Source organism: Cucurbita pepo, unplaced genomic scaffold, assembly GCF_002806865.2.
Source record: "Cucurbita pepo subsp. pepo cultivar mu-cu-16 unplaced genomic scaffold, ASM280686v2 Cp4.1_scaffold000134, whole genome shotgun sequence".
NCBI classification, from domain to species: Eukaryota; Viridiplantae; Streptophyta; class Magnoliopsida; order Cucurbitales; family Cucurbitaceae; genus Cucurbita; species Cucurbita pepo.
The window spans coordinates 146,688-171,990 of NW_019646436.1; the positions used below are offsets into that span (position 1 = coordinate 146,688).

The 25,303-nt window shown below is 37.5% G+C and overlaps 4 protein-coding genes and 1 pseudogene across 4 annotated transcripts; 1 reads left to right on the forward strand and 4 right to left on the reverse strand.

Moving 5' to 3' along the window:
• Positions 1–761: 761 nt before the first annotated feature.
• LOC111783920 lies at positions 762–1,767 on the reverse strand. The gene is made up of 2 exons (XM_023664732.1): positions 1,480–1,767; positions 762–1,390 (listed from the first exon to the last, which is right to left on the reverse strand). The coding sequence occupies exons 1-2, from the start codon at positions 1,597–1,599 to the stop codon at positions 1,265–1,267; spliced, it is 246 nt and encodes an 81-aa protein (XP_023520500.1). The 5' UTR covers positions 1,600–1,767; the 3' UTR covers positions 762–1,264.
• A 3,613-nt stretch (positions 1,768–5,380) lies between these two features.
• Positions 5,381–9,128, reverse strand: LOC111783921. The gene is made up of 6 exons (XM_023664733.1): positions 8,428–9,128; positions 8,207–8,354; positions 7,947–8,123; positions 7,777–7,860; positions 6,270–6,351; positions 5,381–6,143 (listed from the first exon to the last, which is right to left on the reverse strand). The coding sequence occupies exons 1-6, from the start codon at positions 8,787–8,789 to the stop codon at positions 5,686–5,688; spliced, it is 1,311 nt and encodes a 436-aa protein (XP_023520501.1). The 5' UTR covers positions 8,790–9,128; the 3' UTR covers positions 5,381–5,685.
• Positions 9,129–11,715: 2,587 nt separating this feature from the next.
• Positions 11,716–17,687, reverse strand: LOC111783923 (annotated as a pseudogene).
• A 2,298-nt stretch (positions 17,688–19,985) lies between these two features.
• LOC111783924 (RING-H2 finger protein ATL2-like) lies at positions 19,986–20,689 on the reverse strand. Its single transcript, XM_023664734.1, has one exon. It carries the CDS (start codon positions 20,620–20,622, stop codon positions 20,113–20,115), a length of 510 nt encoding a protein of 169 aa, XP_023520502.1. The 5' UTR covers positions 20,623–20,689; the 3' UTR covers positions 19,986–20,112.
• An 897-nt stretch (positions 20,690–21,586) lies between these two features.
• LOC111783925 (50S ribosomal protein L11, chloroplastic) lies at positions 21,587–24,342 on the forward strand. Its single transcript, XM_023664735.1, has 4 exons — positions 21,587–21,914; positions 22,008–22,180; positions 22,271–22,334; positions 24,020–24,342. The coding sequence occupies exons 1-4, from the start codon at positions 21,677–21,679 to the stop codon at positions 24,226–24,228; spliced, it is 684 nt and encodes a 227-aa protein (XP_023520503.1). The 5' UTR covers positions 21,587–21,676; the 3' UTR covers positions 24,229–24,342.
• The last annotated feature ends 961 nt before the right edge of the window (positions 24,343–25,303 follow it).

The following is a 25,303-nucleotide window of genomic DNA, read 5'->3' on the forward strand; positions in this document are numbered from 1 at the left end:
GAAGCAAAATTTTCAAACAGTCACATGAATGAATTAACGTCACAGACATAGTTTTCTAATGGTTTTGGTTTTGTGAAAAATGTTCAAATTTGATGAAATCTACACACGTTTTAAGTAAGAAAAAAAACTGTTTCACTCTCAAACTATTTTTGGGTCATTTTCGATAGAGGTACCATTGACGACTTTTTTTATTTCTTGAACGAGTGTTATATATATATATATATATACACATATGTATATATTAAACACAAAGTTGAAATTTAAATAATTTATTAATAACGTCATAAACATTGTGGAATATTTAATTTCTATATAAAGGATTCAACTTTACCATTTTGTCTCCGTCTTTTAAGATAAAGAATAAACACACAAAAAGTGTTTACTCAATCAAAATCTTACTAGATCGATCAAAATTTTGTTTGTTTTGCACTTTTGCAGCAGTGAACATGTCGAGATCAAAGGTGCTTACTCAATCACAATTGCACTTTTTAAGGTCATGTCATGATCATGATACACACTAATAGTTAATATCTTCATAGTTACAAAATTCGAGATCGAATGGAAACCAAAATCTCCACAAAGAGAATCGAGTTCCAAAATGAAATTATTCTTCATTTAGGTTCTAATTTTTTTTAAAAAAACTTAGTTGACTCATTTAAAACTTTTAAACTAAATAGTTAATTTTTCACTTAAATTATTCTAGAAACAAAAGGGATCAAATTATCAAATACGTAATTCAAATATATCAAACTATGGATGTAATCAAACAATAACATTTGACATTTAAATATTATATATTATTGCAATCAGCTCCCGAGAATTCATCGTCATCATCACACAGACACACACCAACAATGAGTTGTTCGAAAGGCATCAATGGATTTGATGATTCCTCATGCTTCTGCTTTCATTTTACCAATTTTGTCTTCATCTAAAGCTTTGACAGCGAAGGAGAATCCAAGACGAACCGCTAATTTCAATAACTAACTTATACGGATGCATATACTTCTGAGAATTGTTCTTAATATTCGCACACAGACAGACGGTTCAACAATGGATTGCAATTCTACAACAATGAGACTCCGTCACAAACAAGAGGAACTCGCACAAAATCTCTTGATTTTTAGTCAGTAAAATCACTCCACAATGTAAGAACAAAATTTCTGTTCCTAACAATCATGTAAAACAGGACACGATCCGAAAAATTAATATGACAAAAAGAAGATCATAAGAAAGAACGAGAACAGGCTCCTTAGGGATTGGATTATCTATGAGCAGTTACCAAAGTCTCAATGAACCTCAATCCATCGAACCTCGGCGCAAATTTCTCCTTCTCCGCTGACGCATCCGAACCGCAACCTCTGTTAGAACCGGATTCCGAAACGAAGCCCTAAAAACACAATACAGCAGATCAAAAACCGATCGGGACAATAGAATTGAAAATGGAACATTCGAAGTCGAAAGCGATTAAGATTTTACCTCTCGAGAGGGAGGATTAAGAGCGAGGTCACGATCTTCATTAGAGGAGGACGAAGAGGAGGAGAAAGCCATGGTCGAAGCGGCGAGGACCGAAGCGAGTAACGTGCAGGAGCCTTTCATGATTCGTCGGAGCGGACGGTGAGGAAATCCGACGACAGTCGCCGGATCTCGGCGGATTTGGGGGGAATGGGGAAGAGAATCGGAGATGAAATTTAGAAGACGCCGCGGAATATTGACCTCAGAGCGCTGAAAATGGGATGGAGGGATTTGTTGTTATATTCTTCGAGTCTCGCGTGTATTTATGTGTGTTCGGAAATTTCGCATTTAACGAAATTGAATTTGGATTTAAGATCCGCTCCTTCGCTTTGTTTTCCAGCTACCTCATTCTACGCTGTCCATTCACTTCGTATCTCGTGGACCCCGCTTGCCGACGTGGCGCTCCATATTTATACAATAAAAAAAAGAAAAAAAAAATACAAAACATAGTTGGCCAATTTGGTCGGTTTGTGCCAAGTTTCGATTTTTTTTTTTAATTTATTCATTTTTTTTCTTTCAAATTTTTAAATTTATGAGCTTTCACGGCACCTCTGGTGCCGATGAGATAATATTCCTCACTTATAAATTTATGATCGTCCACTAAATTAATCAATGTGGGACTCACATACAATAATCCTCATCCGTTCAACATATTTTTAAATTAATTATAATAAATTGAGATTTAACATCAAATTTCAATTTTTCCACTCATATCATGGCGTGTAATATTACGTGAAAAAAAATATTATAAATTCAGAGTTGAAATTTCAATAAAATAAATTGAAAATATAAACAAATGGCAAGGATAAAATGGTAATTTAAAAGGAAAATAAATTAACACCGTTTGTTCTGTTGAAGTTGACGTTGACGGCACCGCAGCTGTTGGATGGGACGTTAAGCGGGTCCCACCGTGGTAACACGGTACGAATGACAGTAGGCAATAAAATCTCTGAAGATGCTTGAGTGATGCTGAAAGTGGTGGGACCAGGGACAACGGCAAGGGGTTGAGATTTGTGATTGGAAACACGTTTAACGTATGGTTTCGGCAGACCGGTTTGGTCCCCGACGGTCGGTCCCCATTAAAGCCGACCAGATTTTAGGAAATAATTTGGAGATGATAATATATTTATGGAAAAGGAAAAAAAAAAGAATGACCTAAATAGTTAACATGTTAAATTCATTATTAGTTTCATGAAAAATAATTTAGAAATATAGTTTTTTATATCAATCCAACCCGTTCAGGGCCAGCGTCCTTACTGGCGATTTTTCCTCTCTTTTTCTTTGCCCCAACCAATGTGAGACATCACAATCCACCCCCTTCAGAGCCAGCGTCTTTACTGGCACACTGCCTCACGTCTACCTCCTTTGAGGAACAACGAGAATGCTGGTAGATCGTTCGGTGTCTGGGTTTGATACTATTTGTAACAGTCCAGATCCACCGCTAGCAGAAATTGTCCTCTTTGGGCTTTCCCTCAAAGCTTTAAAGCGTGTTTGCTAGGGGGAAGGTTTCCACATTCTTATAAATGGTGTTTTGTTCTCCTCTCTAACTAATGTAGGAGATCACATTTATTTGTGTACGATTGTATGGGATCAGGTTTAATAAAATATGGACATTCTCAAAAAATTTACCTCGATAATGCTAAGAAAACTTTATTAAAAAAATAAAAAAAAAAACTCATTTTCAAGGTGCCATTTGTCAATGTCACATTGGCTTTTGCTTCCACGTTGTCTTTTCGAGATTTGGATGAATACTTTGAAGCATTAAAATCAACACAAAATTAAAAAGTTCGTTATTATCAAAACATATGATATGATTGATGCTCATAAAGCTACGACATGTCACCCACATTTCAAAAATGAGATTATAAAATAAAATTTTAATAAATAATTTAATAATTTTAATTTAATTTTTAAAAAAATATTTAATCACGGTTAAAATATTTATTTATTTTAATTTTAATTTAAAATAAAAAATTTAGATTAGATTTGATTAAATTGAATGGGTCTAAGTATTGAAATGTGAATCGATTGCGTTGGTTGACCCGAACTTACTTTAGCGTGGACCCCATCGTTACGCGATATTCTAGTCTGTTCGCGAGGGTTCGGTCACCGTTCAATGCAAGCTGCGGGACCACATGAGTCACCTCACCGCCGCCCAATTTCCAACGACCAACCTTTTCTTCTTTCTTTTTTAATATTTCTTTTTATCTTTTCCACAAATAAATAGATTTTCCAGTTAAATTACAAAGCTTAAATTAATAATAATAAAAAAATACCCCTAATTTTTAAAAATTTAATAAAACCATCTTTTTTATCTAAAATTAATGATAATATTTTAGATAAAGATGGTTAATATTTAATTTTTAGTGTTGTTTTAAAAATACGGTATATTAATTATCTCTATTTTTAAATTATTTTTAAAATTTCATCAATATTTTTGAAATAATAAAGAGATGAAATTTTTTGAAACTTTTTTAGAAAATTAATTGTGTTTTTGAAATTTTAAAAAAATTTAAAATATTAATTAAAATTTTGAAAACTTAAAATTACAAAATTAGTTATTTTTTAAAGTTTAAAACATTTGAAAGTTTCTCCTTAAAATTAGCGAAAATATATATATTTTTTTAAAGTTTAAAGATGTTAATTGAAATTTTAAAAGTTTAAATTTAAAAGGGTAAAATATAAAAGTTTTTTTTTTTTTTTTATCAATTTAATCAAATATAAATTTATTTATTTTTTGTGTTAAATGGTTCTAAATGTTACAAATTAATTAATATCGAATTAACCTATCAATTTAACTTATATTATAAACTCTAATAAAACGGCATTTTCATTCAATTAACTTTATTTTATATTTTTTAATATTTAAATTTAGTCTTCTATTTTTAATAAAATTTAAAATTAAATATCTAATTTTATAGAAAAGGAAAAGAAAATAATTAAAGGAAAGAATAAATTCGGGGTATTTGGAAGTCTTCGGTCTTAAGTTGACGGACCCCATACGCTAAATTTAAAAACAAAATAAGATAGAATGAAATCCGCGGCTTCAAGAAACCTCTGGGAATTTGGAATCCAGAAAAGGGAAGGAAACTCCCGCTTTGTTCCCTTTATAAGCCCCTCCGCCCTCCCTCCCTTCTCCACAACCAAACCACCGCCGATCCAGCAATCAACCGCCGCATCAATTCCAAGATGAATTCCATGTTCAGTTTCTTCGATGCCTTCGCCGCCGAGATCCTCATCGGAAAGTTCGTTACGGCTTCTACTTCTGTCCCTTCCTTCACTCCCAACACCGGCGGCGGTGGTTCTGCCTCTTCCGCTCCTGTGAAGTCGATGCCGGGAAAGAAGGATGAAGCTAACGCCGTAGCCAAGTCCAAGAACTCGTCGATGAAGCCGAGATTCGCTCTGGAGCTCGATGGCCTCAATTGCTTTGAGACTCTCGTCCCAAATTGAGGTCTCCTCTGATCGTGATTCTGTTATTATATCTTACTCTATTCTTCTGATTCTTTCAATTTTAGGAAATTCTTTTGATTCTTTCAATTTTAGGGTTTAAATTAGGTTATACGAGATTTAGGGATTCTAGTATGTGAATCAAAATACAGAGTGCTTTCTTGTTCTTCCTTCGTCTGTTACACGGAATTAGATGATTGATTCCGTTCCGCGTTTGGTTTTTTTTGGAATTTCGATATGAAATTAATTACTCTTCTCCTTCTTCCTTGTTCTTCATGTTTTTCATCTCCTTTTATGGAATTATTAAGAACTCACTCATTATAAAATCTAACTTTAAAGTTTTATTTTATTTCCAGATTACGAGGTTGAACACTTTATTTTATTCCTTGCCCAAATTACAAGAACCAATTTATCACGATTAGCTTTAATCCAAAACTATATTCTAAAAAGGATGGCAATAAAACAAGATAGCTTCTTAATTTCCACTATTTATTCCATAAACACTCCCCCCATCCGAGTAAGAAGAACAGAGAATTGAGGGTTTATATGAGGCCTAAATCTATGTTCAATCTTCTCTCCTTCCCTACAATCTAAAGCTTCTTTTTACAACTCAAAAGGGGAAATTCCAAAACCAAATTTACCACCTTCAAAGGGCTTTCTCTTTGTGTGTCACTCATGAAAACAATGCTAAGCTGAATCTGATTATGAGATTTGTTGTACTGATCATCTCTTTGCAATGTTCAAACATCTTCGGGCGACTCCGAACACGACCGCTTTGGTTAAGAGGCCATGATCGAGGCTGCAGGCCAGGGCGATCGCTCCGCCCACCATAATAAGCTTTGGCAAGTTCTTCCCTGCTGCTGGTTTCTCAGAGGGCTGCTCCAAACTTCTGACCTCTGAGGAACCATCATCATTATCAGATGCATCTTCTGAGCATCTCATCACATACTCTGAACTCATCTTTGTGTTGATATTAGCCATCACAGCACAGTTTGAAAGCGGCGCTTCGGAAGCTCTATGCTTCTGATACGCACGTAAAGCGGGATCGATCTTCTTGACGGCTCCCCACATCCCTTGCCTGATCCCCAGCTTTGCAATTTCCCATGGGATACCCATGTCTTCGTAGTGAAATAGTATCACCTCGCACGCACTCAGCTCGCCGTTGCCCCTTCTAGATTCAGCTGTTTCCATAGAGCAGCAGAGAAACAGATGTTTAGTTGTCTAGGAGACGTGAATGTCAAGGGGGGAAGAATTCAACCATGACCAACGCAGTAAAATAAATAAGAAGACTATGAACTTGGCTCTACCTGCACGGATGCACCAACTTGAATAGTAAAGGTCAACTCGTTTTGGCTTCTTCTGTCTTGGTATCAAGGAACAAGGTACGCTCTGAATCAACATTAAACCAAGATAGATATTATTTCCAACCTTTGAACATCCAATAGTTTCAAAATAATCCTAATTTCTATAGACAAGTGGCTTGAAAAGTTGACCATTGTGACCATCCATCCTAGATGGTGCCACCGTCAGTAAATATTGTCCACCCGTTGAGGACCAGCGTCTTCGTTGACACAAGCATCGATGCCTGGTTTTAAGCCTNGCTCTGAATCAACATTAAACCAAGATAGATATTATTTCCAACTTTTGAACATCCAATAGTTTCAAAATAATCATAATTTCTATAGACAAGTGGCTTGAAAAGTTGACCATTGCGACCATCCTAGATGGTGCCACCATCAGTAAATATTGTCCACCCGTTGAGGACCAGCGTCTTCGTTGACACAAGCATTGATGCCTGGTTTTAAGCTTNTTTTAAGCCTACTTCTAGCAAATTTGTCTAATTTGGCCTGCCGCTAGCCGCATGATTTTAAAACGCATCACTGGGAAAAAGTTTCTACACCCTTATAAGTAATGTTTTGCTTCCTTCTCAAACAGATATGAGATCTCACAATCCCACAAGGGAAAAGTTTCTACACCTTTATAAGTAATGTTTTGCTTCCTTCTCAAACAGATATGAGATCTCACAATCCCACAATCCACTCCCTTATAAGGCTCGACTCCTTTTCTTTTGGAGTCATTTGTTCGACATTTGAGGAAAATCTATTGGCACGACTAAGTTTATGGGCATGACTCTGATACCATGACTCGCTATAATAGTATGATATTGTTCACTTTCAGTATAACTCTCATAGCTTTACTCTGGGCTTCCCAAAAGGCCTAATGCCAATGGAGAGAATATTCTTTGATTATAAATTCACGATCATTTCTTAAATTAGCCGATGTGGGACTTTGATCATCCAACACCTCCCCTCGAACAAAGTACGCCTCCCCTTAATCGAGGCTCGACTTCTTTTTCTTTTGTTCTCTATTCCCTTCTCAAATCGATGAGTACGCCTCCCCTTAATCGAGTCCCGACTCCTTTTTCTTTTGTGCTCTATTCCCTTCTCAAATCGATATGAGATCTCACAATCCACTCCCTTTGAGCCAGCATCCTCGCTGGCACAACACTTTATGTATGTCTATGATACCATTTGTAACAGTCCAAGGGCTCTCGATTAGCCTTATCCTCCTAGTTTTAAAACATGTCTACTAGGGAGAGATTTCTACACCCTTGTAAGGAATATTTTGTACTCCTCCCCTATCGACTGGGATCTCACATGGAAGAATTACCCGGAACTTGTGAAGTTTATGATTAAGTGCAATAGACTGAAGCCTAAAACATATAAAAATACCAAACTTCAACAAAATTTCAATGGAAGATCCGAAGAAAAGATGAACATGGAGAAATGGGTAGACAGGCACAGTATGTCTTACCTTCGTCACACAGTAATACGACTGTCCCGACTCCCAGATTCTTCGTCCGATCGTGTAGTCTCGATCGCTGCAGAAGAAAGGGAACTGCAGGAACAACAACAACAAATCAATGAGAAAACCATACACATGATGTTAAACAAACACAGAGACAAGAATGGAACTTCACTCACCTTGCGCACCCAGTGGACAGTCATGTTCCCTGTGGTCGGACATTGCTCCAATGTTCGAGCACTTATAAGCATATCATCCCATTTCATTCTAAATTCATCATCCCAAAACAGATCCCTCACCATCTCAGCCGTCGCATCCTCAAAAATCGTTCGACTTCGGTACTGCGGCGGCCCCCTCTGCCAAAACAACAGTAAACAACACCATAAGGACTATAAAACACAAGAACAATACAGTAACAATGGATAGCTGAGCTAGCTACCTCAGGGTCTCTCCGCCATGCTTGATAGCTCATGGTAGAGGTAGAACGATCCATCATCTGAATCCATGACGGCCCTCCATCTTTCTCCTCAACAAGCTTGTACAAATACTTAAAATCCTCCTCCGTTAGCTCAGCTGGTGCTGATGAACTGTGGTTAACAATTTGTATTAGAAATCATCATAACTTGTTCTTCATCCTATGGAAGAGTTTAAGCAACAAACCTGGAGATAGAAGCTACAACTTCTTGTTCTTCTTGTTCTTCTTGTTCTTCTTGTTCTTCTTGTTCTTCTTGTTCATCTCCACAATTTGACGTCAAATTCAAGCATTTAGGCAGAATGTTCAAGGAATTCAAACTAGAAATTGATCCCACGAAGCAAGATGTCGGCAGATTATCCTTCAACTGGGACGAAATGAACAAACCCTTATGGGAATCCACCCATTTGGGCTTCCAAATCCATCCCACAAGCACTCCCACAATAATCCCCACCCACAAACGAGCAACAAACATCAAAATCATGAACACTGAATCGTAGGCAGTGGGAGGCCCCGCCGACTCCAACAAGAACGAGTCCACCGCCATCATCCCCACCAAAATCAAATGACCCACAAACACAAAAAGCGAATGGAATCGAAAGAACCCAACAGAGAATCAAAGAACTGAAGAACACGAAAGAATACCGGGATTCGGATATAGTTCTTCCCCTTTTGCCTCGTTTTCAGCAGAGGCGCATCAGAAATGGATAAGAATCCAGCGATGATAGGCGGCGAAGTCGTAAGAACCAGAAGAATTCCTCTGGTTATTACACAAAGTTGGGGTCTCTCTCGTGACTTAAATAAAGGGTTCTCTCAAAATCCCCAAAAGAGTGAAGGATTTTGGCCGAACTTAGGCTGAAAGGGCAGGTGGGTATGGTGGGTCTTTCTCCAAAACGCCATTAAAATGCCCAAATTCCACGTTTCAAACTAAATTTCTTCTCCCTTTTTCAACTCCCTGAAAATTTGACCATAATTACGAGTCGAATTAGTGAGTTTTTGGGGCGTTAATAAAGATGGGTTGTTTTTTTCTCTGATAATCAAAAGATTAAGGAGGAAACTAAATTATTTTTGCTAAAATTAAGAACTGAATACCCCTTTTTTCAGNAATTAGCCGATGTAGGACTTCAATCATCCAACAGACTAAACTTTGTCCTTTGAATCCTTAAGGTTAATGAACAAAGATCGATTTGATATATGTATATATAAATCATAGATAATTAAATAAGATTAAGAACACATTAAAAGCACGTAATTTACGAGAAACAATTTTAAAAAATATCGATATATACATATCTAAGAGTTTTAAAGCCTACATAGGACTCTCGTAGGTCATAGACTATTACTCTTATCTTCGTCAAGGCTTGGTCAGCTCATCTATAACATAAGAGTCATATTTTTGGTTAAGTTAGCCCGTATGAGCTCGTTGTAAACATGAAGTATCTCTCATATGAGCTTATCTCAACTGTTGGGTTCGAGTTATTTAGTTTATCTAACCAAAAGTCTACATTCGTAGAACACCAACATTATCAAAACAATTTTTTTTTCTTTTTTTGCACGAAAAAACACGTGTGTTGTGATCCATAATTGGGGTGAGTATTGTTTTTTTGTTTATACTTTTAAAAGGGAAAAAAAAAGACCAAATTTTTATGAATCGTGAGAAATAATAATTTGTAACGTAAAAGAACTTGCCAAATTAACTTTGAGTAGATAAATTCATAATAAAATAGAATTTCAACGTCTTACTTTCTTTTAAATAATTAAAGTTTCGCCTTTAATCGGTTAAGAACAAGATACATTGTATAACGAAGATCGTTGATATCAGCTCGATGCAAAGTAGAACTAACGATAACTTTTCTTTTCATATTATAATTCAGCCAATTTTTTTCATTAAATATTGTGAGAATCAGGATAGAGATTTCAAGTTTCCCACCGAGAATTATTTCCTTGTTCAAAGTATTAGTCTCGGGAAAAGTTCACTTATTCAATGTCTCTATTCCTCTTTAGGTCACGGGAAAAACGTCTCCCTCCCCCACCTAGCTTAAATGGAAAGTAATCTTCTTACTCAATATATTCATACATTTCTGCCAAATGTCAATTTACGTACGTATATAAGGTAGGTGTCGTCTTTATTTGTACACGAAAAATCTATTAGAAATATTAATTCAAATAAAATCTTTTTAAAATCCAATATTTTCAATTCATTAATGAATAAATTAAAAGTGTAGACTGAAAATTTATATTTAATAATGTATCGTTAAACTTTCACTTTTGTATTTAATAGATTTTATAAATTTAGAAAAATATTGAATATGTCCGTAAGATTTAAATACAAATTTAAAAGTTTAGGGATTTATTAGATATTTTTTTAATATTTAGAGACTTATTAAACACGTACAATTATAAGTCATGAATAATTAAATATATAAAGAATCACGATTTTTGTATCGTAGATTGAGTAAGTACATTTTATTTAAAGAGTTAACTCGAACGATGACAAAAATTGATTAGGGTTAGAGGGGAACGAAACGTTCTTTATATGGATGTGGAAACCTCTCCCTAATAGACGTGTTTTAAAATTTTAAGAGAAACCTGGAAGCGAAAAGAACTGACAATATTTGCTAGCGGTAAGCCATTTAATCATAGTTAAAGTAAGTTACGATCTCATCGAAACAGGTGGTAATACCCGACCGACCTAATAAACTTTTGAATCTTAGTCATAGATTTTTAGTTTGGAAGTCGATGAAAATTGAAATACTTTTTTAAAAGTAGCTTATAAAACTTCTCCAAATGTCCATTCATTGTTGAATATATAACTCATAACAATCATAACAAAAGGTCACAATCCAAAAAGAAAATGTACTACCGACCACTATTTTGATTTTTTACACGTTTTTTTTTCTCGGTTTTCGTTCTAGCTAGATGACCACTTTCAATTAGAGACGTTTACGAAATGGGAGACGAGAAATCTTTTCTATCTCAATTCTCGTAAATTTTTCATTTATTTTTTTGAAAATTGGAATGAAGATTCCTTACCGTAAATTTTCAGAGATCAAATTTCTTACATGTATATATATATATATTTGGGGCGAAGGATTGGTTAGGGACGGGGACAAAGAATATAATTCATGTTTCAATCCCTTTAGTTGAGAAATTTCTCTATATTTCTCTGCTCCGTTACTCTTAATTCTAACCGATACATTTTAATTTCTATTAAATTTTCTTATACCCATTTTAAAAGAAAAGTAAATAATTAATTTTGTTAAAAAAAAAAATCATAGAATTTTAAATTAATAAAACCTAACAAATTACCATAATTTGAATTTTTTTAAAAAATGATTCATTAAAGAGAATGAACAACACTAAGTCTGTCACTTTGAATGGCATGCACTGATTACAAGAACAAAGACTGTAACATATTTGGTCAAATTTTGGTGAAACATTTGACATTGTTAAAAAAACAAAAAGAAGAAAAGGAATCATATGAACACATGATTTTAAAAATTATTATGTTTCTATAATAGAACACAACAAATTTCCATACTCAGAATGAACACATAGCCCAGATTCCATGAATCACACACTTTCAAAGGCAGGCATATGAATGCAGTGGGAGATGGTACCTCCTCCAAAGTTAATCAATACCCATTGCCTTGTAACGATGATATACACAGACTAAGATGGAGATATCAAATTCAAAGGCTTTCTAGAAACTGGTGTGCCAGATTGCCTCTTCACCTTCCCCACACCTTTGATGAACCTCCTCCATTCTCTCCACTGATTTGCAGATGCCACTGCAACTCCAATCGAATGATGCACCACAGGGATTCCCAGCTTCAGCCTTCCATTCACAGTCTGCATCCATGAAATGTGAATCAAAACAAAGCGTATTTCGACACGATGAGACGGTGGTGAAGGGAATGGTCGTTGTCTTACCGAGTGGAGTGCCACAGCAAAGGCTCTTATCATCGATGTGTTCGACATCAAGACCAATGAACCATGAACCTAAGGAAACATCTTCATTTGCATATCTATGTAGTATGGGCCTACAAGAAGAAGAAGCAAATTCTGACAGATAATTATTAAAATGCCAAGAGAAAGTTCTCTTTAAAGTTTTTAAAACCCCTCTCCTACGGAGAGGTTTCCACGTCCTTATAAGGGTGTGGAATTGTGAGATCCCACCTCGTTTGGAGAGGGGAATGAGTGCTAGTAAGGACGTTGGGCCCCAAAAGGATGGATTATGAGATCTCACATCGGTTGGAGAGGGGAACAAACCATTCTTTATAAGAACGTGGAAACCTCTCCCTAGCAGACGCGTTCTAAAAACTTTGAAAGAAAGCCCAGAGAGAACAATATCGGCTAGTGGTAGGTCGGGTTGGGCTATTACATGCCGTGTCTAAACGGACTTACCTATTAACTGAAATGTAGGTAGCTAAATCTTTGGAGATGCCATAAATTTGCCCAGTTGCATGCCTAAAATACTTATTGCCTTCCTCACCAAATTTCCAGTATTCAGGTTCATGATACTTTTCCTCTCTGCAAAGATTTTACGGCGTAACGTTCGAAGGACGTAACATTTACGAGTATATATTGTCTAATTTGCTTACTTTTGAACAAGAACTGGACCCGACTTCATGCAACCAATATAAACACGTGGTTTCGATCTATGACGAGCCAAGGTAGAACCAACCATACCTGTGATTTTCACAATCAATTTAGGTATAGAGGCAATAATCCTAGAATGTGAGAATGCTAACCAAGATTTATATGAACATCGTCATCAACTTTGATGAAGAAATCTGCATCCCATTTAGCAACTGCTGTTGAAAAGTATATTTGGGTTTTGGAGGATAATTCATGATATCCTTCTATGTGGTTCTGTAAGAAAACAACCCAAGTTTAGAGGTTTATCTAACAAAGAATGCAGCAAATCAAAGTACATATTAGCTACTTTAGTTTTGGATATAGATATGCCTTGAAGCAGATATTAGCTATGTGTTAGTGTTATATCAAGAATAAGAGAAGCTGGCACATTATGGTGTACATGTGGTGGTTGCTGTTTTTTTGAAGCTCTGGTTGAGAAGGGTTGAATAACATTTGGTACAAATCACTCCCTCAAAGTGTCTCTGTTTCCCAACCCCCACCCCCCATATTAGGGGAAAAAAGGACTAGCTGAGAAAGGGAGCTTTCCTCGACGAAGAAGGTAGTGATGACGAGCTGGTTATTTGCGAATACGTGTCGAGAAAATAGAATGGTTCATGGCTTTATCAAGCCTTGTGCAAGTCTCTGAGAGTAAATTGTGAGATTCTACATCGGTGGGGGAGGAGAACGAAGCATTCTTCATAGGGGTGTGGAAACCTCTCCCTAGTAGACGCGTTTTAAAAACCTTGAGGGGAAGCCTAGAAGGAAAAGCTCAAAGAGGACAATATCTACTAGCGGTGGGTTTGAGTTATTACAATTGGTATCGGAGCTAGACACCAGACAGTGTGCAAGCGAGGACGCTGAACCCCAAAGGGGGGTGGACACCGAGCAATGTGTCAACGAGAACATTGGACCCTAAAAGGGGTGGATTGTGAGATCCCGCATCGGTTGGGGAGGAGAACGAAGTATTATTTATAAGGGTATGAAAACCTCTCTCTAGCAAACACGTCTTAAAAACCTTGAAGGGAAGCCCAAAAGAAAAAACTCAAAAAGGACAATATCTGCTAGCGGTATGCTTGAGCCATCACAAATGGTATCGGAGTTAGACACCATGCGGAGTGCAAGTGAGGACGCTGAGCCCCAAAAGGGGATGGACACCGAGCAATGTGTCAGGGAGAACGTTGGGCCCTGAAGGGGAGTGGATTGTGAGATCCCACATCGGTTAGGGAGAAGAACGAAGTATTCTTTATAAGGGTGTGGAAACCTCTCCCTCGCAAACACGTTTTAAAAACCTTGAGGGGAAGCCCAAAGAATACAATATCTGCTAGCAGTAGGCTTGGGCCGTTACAAACGATATCGGAGATAGAAACCGAGCGGTGTGCAAGCGAGGACACTGGGCCCTGAAGAGGGGGAGGACACCGAACAGTGTGCCAACAAGGGCACTGAGCCCCGAAGGGGGGTGGATTGTGAGATTCCACATTGATTGATGAGAGAAACGAGTGTCAGCAAGAAAGCTAGGCCCTGAACGGGGTGGACTGTGAGATCCCACATCAATTGGGGAGAAGATCGAAGTATTCTTTATAAGGGTGTCAAAACCTCTCCTTAGCAGACGTGTTTTACAAAACAAGAGTATTCTTTATAAGGGTGTGGAAGTCTCTCCCTAGCCGACGCGTTTTACAAAATCTTGAGGGAAAACTCGAAAGGAAAAATCCAAAAAAGACCATACCTACTAGCGGTGGGCTTGGACTTGGGCTGTCACGCCACCTATGCGCTATTTGTATCATAATACTAACAGTTACATACCAGTCTTAGAAAATCCTTGTGTTGTGCCTCCTCTGCATCAACCGCACGATCCAATACGCCACCAGGAGTTGCACTAAGAACCATAGCATACAGAATTAACTATTAGATTACGAAACACAAGAGTTTACAATAAAGAAAACTCATGCATTATTGAAAACTCTACCTATGTCCAATGACAAAGCGTATTATAATTCCCTTCTCGACCTCTAGCTTCCTTAAATCTTCACCTAAATGAAACAAAACCATGTGTCACAAGGAACAAGTTTGATCCAAAATCAGAAAACATAGCAACAGAATGACAATGTTATGTTTGAACCTCGAGGCATCCATGTTTCTCTAATCGAGTCTCTACGCTTTCGACTGCTGAAGGCCGTAATGATTCCCATAACAAAGAAAACCTTCGGCCGCTCCTTCAAATTCTCGATTCCGAGCTCTGTAATTATAGGAGATCCTTCATCATTGTCTGCTTTAGAAGCTCTAGCTGTAGCTAGCTGCACCTCCAATGATGAGATTGTTTTGTCTAATGTCCTGAAAAACTCATCTCATAACATACTTCAAATGTAGGATGGACAATATCGTTAAGATCGCACAACAACGCACACACTCAATTTAAATGAACATAAAGAACAAGAGAGAGAAAATGCACGGAGGAATATTGGCTAAATGATCTGTATTGATGACTTCAAGTACGTACACTAAAAGAGAATATAGAGAATGAAGAAAGTACGTTTTGAAAGCAAGAGACTAAAACTCACATGATAACATCATGGGTCTGCGATACTTGAGAAAGAATATCAGCTTGTAGGGAGGCTTCCTGTAATATGAACACAGTCGTCAAGATATTGTAGTGAAGTTAATTTGTAACATTTATGTCACTCGCCTTCGTCTCACAGTTAACAATGGGCTGAGATGTTTTTTATTGGACTTTGTCTATAGATACCTCCTCATCTGTTTCTTCAACAGGATCAGGCACACCCCAAAACCTGTAACACAAATATTAGAAAACGAAAATTAATCTACCAACTTATACACCTAAATGCATGGTATAGAGCACAACAAATCTAGCCAAGTATAGAGCACAGGGAACTCGTTTTATTCCGTCCAACCCCACCGCTAGAGAAATTGTTCTCTTTGGACTTTCCCCTCAAGGTTTTTAAAAAAATCTACCACTTTGGGGCCAGCGACTCTCCCTTACAGGTTTCCCCTCACGATTTTTAAAACAATCTACCCCTATGGGGCTAGTGTCCTCACTGGCACTCGTTCCTCTCTCCAATCATACTCTACCCCTTTTGGGGCCAGCATCCTTGCTGGCACTCGTTCTTCTCTCCAATTGATGTGGGCTTTCCTTTCTCCAAACACGTCTACTAGGGAGAGGTTTGCACATTCTCATAAAGAATGTTTCGTTCACCTCTCCAATCGATGTGGGATCTCACAATCCACCCCCCCTTCGAGGACCAACGTCCTTGCTGACACACTGCCCGGTGTCCACCCCCTTCAGGGCTCAGTGTCCTCGCTAGCACACTATCCGATGTCTGGCTCTGATACCATTTGTAACAGNGTTCACCTCTCCAATCGATGTGGGATCTCACAATCCACCCCCCCCTTCGAGAACCAACGTCCTTGCTGACACACTGCCCGGTGTCCACCCCCTTCAGGGCTCAGTGTCCTCGCTAGCACACTATCCGATGTCTGGCTCTGATACCATTTGTAACAGACCTCTCCAATCGATGTGGGATCTCACAATCCACCCCCCCTTCGAGGACCAACGTCCTTGCTGACACACTGCCCGGTGTCCACCCCCTTCAGGGCTCAGTGTCCTCGCTAGCACACTATCCGATGTCTGGCTCTGATACCATTTGTAACAGCCCTCTCCAATCGATGTGGGATCTCACAATCCACCCCCCCTCGAGGCCCAGCGTCCTTGCTGGCACACTGTCCGGTGTCCACCCCCTTCAACACTCAATGTCCTGGCTAGCACACCGTCCGGTGTCTAGCTCTGATACCATTTGTAACAGCCCAAGCCCACCGCTAGTAGACATTGTTATCTTTGGGCTTTTCTTTCCGAGCTTCTCCAAGTTTTTAAAACGCATTTGGAAGGGAGAGATTTCCACATTCTTATAAAGAGTGCTTCGTTCTCCTCCCCAACCGATGTGAGATCTCACAATCCACTTCAGTAACAAGGTTTCCACACCCTTATGAAAAATGTTTCATTATCCTCCCCAACCAACGTGGAATATCACACTANCAAGCAAAAGAAAAAAAAAAAAAAAAGAAAAGAAACCACATTGCAGATCTGTCCTATGGACCAAATTTGGAAGGATTTAAGCCTGTAAAACAGAACAAAAGTTCCCCATTTTCATGCATTTCTTCTCAGTAAGTAGACATCCAATATCAGATTCAACAATAAGCATGCTTCACTACCTACAGGAAAATAATCCACTATCCACTCAAGAACATAACCCACTATCCAAATTGAAAATGGCAAAACCCAACAAGACGATACCATTCAGTACAAGATCTCAGACACAAAAACGACAAAAGAAAAAGTACCTGTGGACAACAAAAACACCCAAGAAGAAGCTAGCAATGCAAAATAGAAAAACCCATCTGGGAGAGAAACCATTGGCAACCTTGTGAGGTCTGCTCAGACCCATTAGAGCCCAGAAGCTTTCAAAGCTCAACAAAGCGCCTCTAAGCTATTCTCTGAAGATTAAAAACGCCAGAAAGAATAAACGAAGTGAACCCATCAAAGAATGAACAAAATGAGTGTCCTAAGGAGACAGAGAATTGGGATTGGCATCCCAAAATGGGGAATTGAAGAATGGTTATCCTTTTGCTGTTCTCTTCTGTTTTGAGCTGTTCTGGGCATTCTTTGAATCGCTGGCTCATGGGGAATCTTAAAAGAATGGTATAATTCAAAAAGAATTGGACTCGGGTACCTCTGCCAGGCCCCATCTGCCCGTAGCCGTCAAGGTCGAGCAGTATCTGAAGCAGCAGCAGCAGATGAATAGCTCTTGATTTTGGGGTCTTTTTCTTAGCATCTTTTAGGCTGCTTTCAACTCTATTTTCAAACATTTATTTGATAGCGTTAAATTACAATAAATTCAAGTATATATACTTTACACAAAAATAGACATTACCCAAAAAAAAAAAATTAATTTAATGTCAATTTTAATATATACTTTTACACTAAATTAATAAAATAATAATAATAATAATCCAAAACAGTATATTTTTAAATACAATTCAACATTTAATAATATTCTTACACTTCCCAAAAAAATTAAAAAATTAAAAACTTATAAAGATGCTTCCAAATGAAAACTATTAATAATTTATTTCAAAAATATCTATGATTTTTAATAATGTTTTAAAAATATTATTTAATTTTAAAAAAATATAATTAATATATTTTGACTTTTTTAAAAAGTTAAAAAAATAACACTTAAAAAATACTTTTATAATTTTAAAAATAGTATTAAAATCTTTAATCTTCATTAAAAAAAAATGTTCATATCGTCGATATGAATATAGACCGTTTATCTGCCTCGCTCGATGGTAACAATTTCATCAATATACTAAAATAAATATATTTTTTAACTTTTTAAATACGTTTGAAAGTGTTTTTTAATTAAAAATAAAATAAATATAATAAAACTTTTGAAACATCGACAGTATGTAAGTTAACATTTTAATTTGGTTTCTCCGATGGTAGCAACTTCAATGAATCCGAGTCCCTCTCCCTATAATTTTAAAAGTTTCGATTTGGTCTCTATAATTTGGATTAAATTTCAATTTAACCCCTCCAGTTGGTTAAATCTCACAAATAATTCTTAAATTATTTTTTTACCTGCTCCGTTTTAAATGCAAGCACAATAATTTCTTAAATGACACAATTAGACGTGAAAACTATCGGAAAGCTAACTCTATAATGTGACTACTCATGGCATGTGTAGTAAACAACGTCACTCGCTTAGGATGCTTTTGTTCTTAATTGAAAATAAAATGTTTTGAAAAATGTTAAATTTTATAAAATAATCTGTAAGTGATCCATAATTCTGACCATATTATCACGAAAGCATGGAAAGGTCATATCGCTAATCTCCATTATGATCAAATCGCCATAGTTATGATTATATCGTCACGAAAGCATAGAATGGTCATATCGTCAAATTTATATAAACTCATCTTATCATGATCGTACATATACATGGGGTCTCATAGACAAGAAAACGTACGTTGTAACTCATGATGTATTATTGTAATCATTTCATTTCATAAAACGTTCACATGAACCTCGTGAATAGCATACATGCATGATTTAAAATCATAGGTAGTGTTTGTCTTTACATAGAAACGTTAACATCAGTCGCATGGCTAATAAAATCATAACGAGCATTCATACGAGAATAGTATCATGGTATAACATATAGCAAATAGTTCATCCAACCAGGGATAAGTATATAACGTCTTAATAGTGAATTTACTTACCTTGATTACCGTTGTAACTACTTTAATTGTTTAGCACTTCTCATAATTATTAGTATCGTTAAAATCAACTACAAAACAATTGAAAACAGCCCAATTCGAGCTAAAAACATCGAACCATAATCAAAAGGAAGAAATAAACTCGACCTAAACTAGGAGATTCGAGTTGAGACGAGACTAGACTAGTCAAAATTTCTTGAAATAGTCTAATTCCTTTAATCAAATTTTCTATGGATAGTTGACTTTGACAAAATTGCTTGTTGACTGTCCCCATTGACTGTTGACTTTGATTATTGAACGATGACTTTATCCATACACTTTGACTTTGACGGAATCTATACGAACCAAAAGAATTGCCCTACGACCCACAACCAGACTCGTACTCAAACTATCCACACCGCAATTTGACCCGTTTGTTCTCCTTGGTGTGTGGTTACCTATTCCTCCTTCATCGGACCAAACATAGTATGGTTCACAACATGACCGATTCATTTAGAGATAAGGGGTGTAAAAGATGAAGTTACAAAGTCAAATTGTTTCCTCTTTTAAACTAAAATTATAATAAATATTAGAATGGTTGAAACCGACGTCTAATCCAATTCAATTAAACCATTCAAAAAATTAAAATATTCGATTTTGATTTTTTAAATTAAATTTAAATGTCTAATAAATTTGATGTGATAAATATTGGTTTAGTTTTTTTAATCTAATAAATTTAATATCCACAAAGTTTTATTTCATGTCCAACATATATACTTAAAATGTAAATACTTAAATAAGTTTATTTATATAAATTAAATATCATACACTAATTTATAACTTTACATAATAAAACTTTAACGATAAATTACAAAATGAATATTCAGAAAATAAGAGTATACGAGTACAGGCGGTGGACGAGTAGCCGCCGTCCATCCCGGCGGTTGTAGCTGCGTATCTGACGGTCACCGGAGGAATCGAAACCCACCGCCGTCACCGGAGGGCAAAAGAAAAGATCTACAAACAGGGCACGTAATCTGAAACTCATCAATCCACGTATCCAAACACTCCCGATGGAAGACATGGCGGCAATTACAGAGCTCTCTCATCGGCTCCGACCTCTCCATTTCACTCAAACAGATCGTACACATCCGATTCTCTTCTTCTCCGTCATTTCCCCCAAATTCAATCCCCTGTTTTGCAGCAAAATCCCCAAACTCGACGATTGGGAGGCTGTTCTTGATCCTGGCCTGCAAATCAGCCGCCGGAACGGTGACCAGCGAAGGGCAGGGGTCGTCGGTGAGGAAGAGGTAACTGGTCGGAGGCTGGAAGGGAGAGTCGGCATGGTGCTCCGGCGAGGGCTTGAGGAGGCCGAAACGGGCGGCGAGAAGCTTCAAATGGAGAAGGATTCTGGTGAAGAAATGGAGGATTTGATAGCATCTGTGGCCGTTAATGGCGAAACAGAAGAAGCCCATCAGATTTTCGTGGATCTAACTGAACCAAATTCCAAACGATCCCACTGCGAACCCACGTAATATATTTATCTCGACTGGTTTTTCAATTAATATATTCATTTTATACTATTTTAATATTTCACACTTTCAAGTTTGAATTTAGAAATTCAATTCTTTTTTTAATAATAATAATATGAATCGACAGCTAGAACCACCTGAACCCAAAAAGGGTTCATAGATATGTTGGGTTCATTAGTTAATAAGGAATGTTTGAGTCTAAACATGTCTCAGTCTAATTCAACTTATGAACCCTTCTAGCCACGGACTCACCAATTCTCCATGTTCATCCGGTTGAGGATTATTGAAGATTATTGGGAGTGAGTCCCACATGAGAGGCCTTTTGGGGAAATCCAAAGCAAAGCCATGAGAGCTTATACTTAGAGTGGACAATATCATACCATTATGGAAAGTCGTGATTCCTAACATGGTATCAGAGCTAAGGTGTAGTCAAAAGGGTTCTAGAGAAAGGAGTAGCAAAGCCATGAGAGCTTATACATACTTAAAGTGGACAATATCATGCTACTGTGGAGAGTCGCGATTCCTAACATGGTATCAGAGTCATGCCTTGAGCCTCAAAGGTGTAGTCAAAAGGGCTCTAGAGAAAGGAGTCGAGACTTTCTCTTGAATTGTTAGAATCTCACCATAGCTAATTAAGGGGACGGGACAATCCTAGTTATATAAAAAGAAAGCTCAACATCGCATACGTGGAATTATTATTATTATTTTTTAATTACAATATTGGGCTTTTATACGTGGTGTCACAACGTCTTACAATTTTGGCCCAATCTTATATTTGGGCTTGGGCTTTTCGTAATAATTGATATTGGGCCCAGTTCATGTGTTTTATCAAAATTTATATGATCAATTTAATTAGTTCCCATAATGAAAATTTAAAAAAATATAAAAGATTTATTGAAATAAGAAAAGGGTTTCTGTTGTGAAAAACGGAACGTTTTATGTCATTTGCTGGGTTTATCCACAAGAAGTTCTGAGAGCTCTCTGTGTTTGCTTATCCATGGCGTCCTCCCTCTCCATCTATCATCCATTTCCTTCTAAACTTACTGCTAATTCCAAGCATCTTTCCTCTTCGTTTCTTGCTTCACCCTCTTCAGGGTTGTCTTCAAAGTTCAATTTCCCGCTTCGATTCTTCAGCAATGGCCAATCTTCGTCGCTAATCTCTCCCACTCCAAGGCGTCTCAGTGTTGTCTCAATGGCGCCTCCTAAAGCCAAGCCTGGTGGAAAAGCCAAGAAGGGTAAATTTCTTTTTTCTCATAAACCCTTAATTTTCTTCTACATTGTTCTTGATTGAGCTCTGGTTTTCTCTAATTTGTTTTTGGGGGTTGCAGTAATTGGGGTGATTAAGCTTGCTCTGGAGGCTGGGAAGGCTACCCCAGCTCCTCCTGTTGGCCCTGCTCTTGGTTCGAAGGGTGTTAATATTATGGCTTTCTGTAAGGATTATAATGCCAAGACAGCCGACAAGGCTGGCTACGTTATTCCAGTTGAAATTACTGTTTACGATGTGGGTTTGTTCTTCCTTTCTCTGTTGTTGTATGTGAATGATTTGCCATGCTTTCCTTTGGGAATTTCTTGATTGTTTAATTTGGAACAGGATAAAAGTTTTACTTTCGTGCTCAAGACTCCCCCTGCTTCAGTTCTTCTTCTCAAGGCTGCTGGTATTTCCCTTTTTTACTGTTTGATGTTCCTTTTGGCTGTTCCATTTTCTTATTTGATGTGTTTATCTGCTCATATGTCTATCCAATAGTAACTTGTTTAGATTGGCTTAGAGTGGATTTAGATCAAATTGTAGTGGCAGAGATCAATGTCTTTAATAACCATGAATTTGAGGTCTGAGATGGGAAATGGCCCTTGAATTACCTTGATATGTAGAGTATTTTGCATTCCTTAGTTGAAGGAATTGATGAGAGGATTGAGACATGGAAGAAGTCCTACATCTTATGAGTCATCTACCTCACCCTAGCCTAGGTTGGGAGGTTGTATTATCTAACCGGCGCATTTTAAAACCTTGAGGGGAAGTCTGGAAAGGAAAGCCCAAAGAGGACAATATCTGCTAGCGGTGGGCTTGAATTGTTACAAATGATATCAGAGTCAGTCATCGAGAAGTGTACCAGTGAGGACGCTGGGCTCCCAAGGGGGGTGGAATGTGAGATCTCACATCGGTTGGAGTGAGAAACGAAGCATTCCTTATAAGGGTGTGGAAACCTCTCCCTAACAAATGCGTTTTAAAACTTTGAGGGGAAGTCCAGAAAGAAAAACCCAAAAAGAACAATATCTGCTAGCGGTGGGTTTGGACTATTACAAATGGTATCAGAGCCAATCATCGGGCGGTGTGCTAGCGAGGACGCTGGGCCCAATGAGAGTGGATTGTGGGATCTCACATCGGTTGGAGAGGGAAACAAAGCATTACTTATAAGAGGGTGGAACCCTCTCCCTAACAGACATGTGTTAGAACTTTGAGGGGAAGTCTGAAAGGGAAAGCCCAAAGCGGACAAAAACTGCTAGCTGTAGGCTTGGGCTGTTACAGAAATGACGTCCTATCATAAAAATCAAAGTTTTCTTCTGGGGTGGTATGAACATCCATAATAAAATCTGAAAAGATTGCCTAGTGATCTGCTTGTCTCGAGCTGATATGTCTGGTGCAAGCAATATTGGAGGGATATTATCCTCCTCTACCCATCTCTCTTAGAGGCTGTTGGTTTCTTTCGCACATTTTTGTGTCTCCTTCAAAATTCAGGCCTTCGTGTATTATTATATGGATTATCAGTCCATTTTCAACCGGGATCTATTCCGTAGCTTGATGCTATTATTAGAAATCACGGATCTCCACCGCAGTTTGATATTGTCCACTTTGAGATTAAGGTCTCATGGTTTTGCTTTTGGTTTCTCCAAAACGCCTCATCCTAATGGAGACAGTATTTCCTTACTTATAAATCCATGATCAACCCCTTAAATCACTACCAATGGACACGTTTCGGCTTGACACATTGTTCAGTAAATACTTAAGTAGCATGTTGCAGTGAATCCATAGTTCCTCAATGGCTATCAATGTTTGGGCACAAACCCTCCTAGGGATGGAGGGACTGTTGCAGCTTGAACATTGTGGCTGGGGCGGCATACTCACCTCCCATCACAGCTCGAGTATGCGTTAGGTACCCAAACACAAGATCGAAAGAACTTACAATATTACAATAGCCTTTCAAGAGTGCTATCGTCGAACTGTTGCACCTCGAGAATCTGCTTCTTCTCTCTTTTATGATACAATACATGTCGTTTGTTACGAGATCATATGCAAAAACGATCATCGAACTTTCGTTTTAATCGGTATGAACTGGTTATGCAGGAGTTGAAAAGGGATCAAAAGATCCACAGGCACAAAAAGTGGGAAAGATAACCATTGAACAGCTGCGTGTGATTGCTGCAGAAAAGTTACCAGATTTGAATTGCACAACCATTGAATCAGCAATGAGGGTCATAGCAGGAACAGCAGCCAATATGGGAATTGAGGTCGATCCTCCTGTTCTTGAACCTAAAAAGAAGGAACTTGTGTAGCCATTTGTGAGAAATTGGTTTATTCTTTGCCTTTTTTGTATGCTTTGATCTATTTGAGGTATCTCAATGTAACAACATTTACAAGTCCACAATCAAGCTTCCTACTTCTATATGGTTCCTGTTCTTGATTTTACTTAGCTTTCTTCTTTGTTTATCTTGAAGAGCATTCCATTTCGAGCCTCGGTTTCGAGCATGGGCTCAGAATCAACAATTTTATCCACTATGGTTTCTTGTTCTCTCCTATTTTTTATGGTCTCATGCCCATGATTCAGAATCTGGATACGGCCTTTGTTAACTCGACATTTCTCTGCATCCTCGGATAACGTTACAGTTCATTTTTAAGAGTAAATATTATTCCCACAAATCAACTCAAGCCCTTCCAAAATGTTTTGTTCTTACTTACATGCATCCGGTGAAAACTTTCAAGAGGTCGTACAATATAGAGTAGCTCTAGGAAAAACACACTTAACCATGAGGTTTCTATGATCGAGCCACTGAAAATGAAGGGGTATGTTTTGGTTCCCATGAGAATTTGGAAGAACAACACTAACAACACTAAGTTGTAGGTCTAGTTAACTGGGTTGAAGTGTACGAGTTCGTGTCAATAGAGGTTAATGACACATTGATGAGTTCCCATGAGGTCTAGTCGATGAACGACATATTGATGTTTGACAATCAGTTTTGGAGAAATCGTCACATTGACCGACAAACTACACTGATGGTGAGTTGGTTTTGGTCAGTTTTGCGTAGATATACAACTTTTATACCGAACATCAAATATATCATTTATATATTTAATATTATATATTCAACAACACATGTTTTATGTTGATTGAGTCATACAACCTTCTATTTTATATGTTAATGCAATCCTTGACAGCAAAAAGAACGAAATCGAAACAAAAGAAATTGAGAGAAGATCAAGGATGATGTCAATGAACGATTGCATTTTGTGCACTTTATCGATTCACCGATCGTCATCAAATCAAATAAAGATATCATATGACATAATATACTTTTTTTTTTTTTTTTTTTTTTTTTTTTTTTTTTTTTTTTTTTTTTTTTTTTTTTTTTT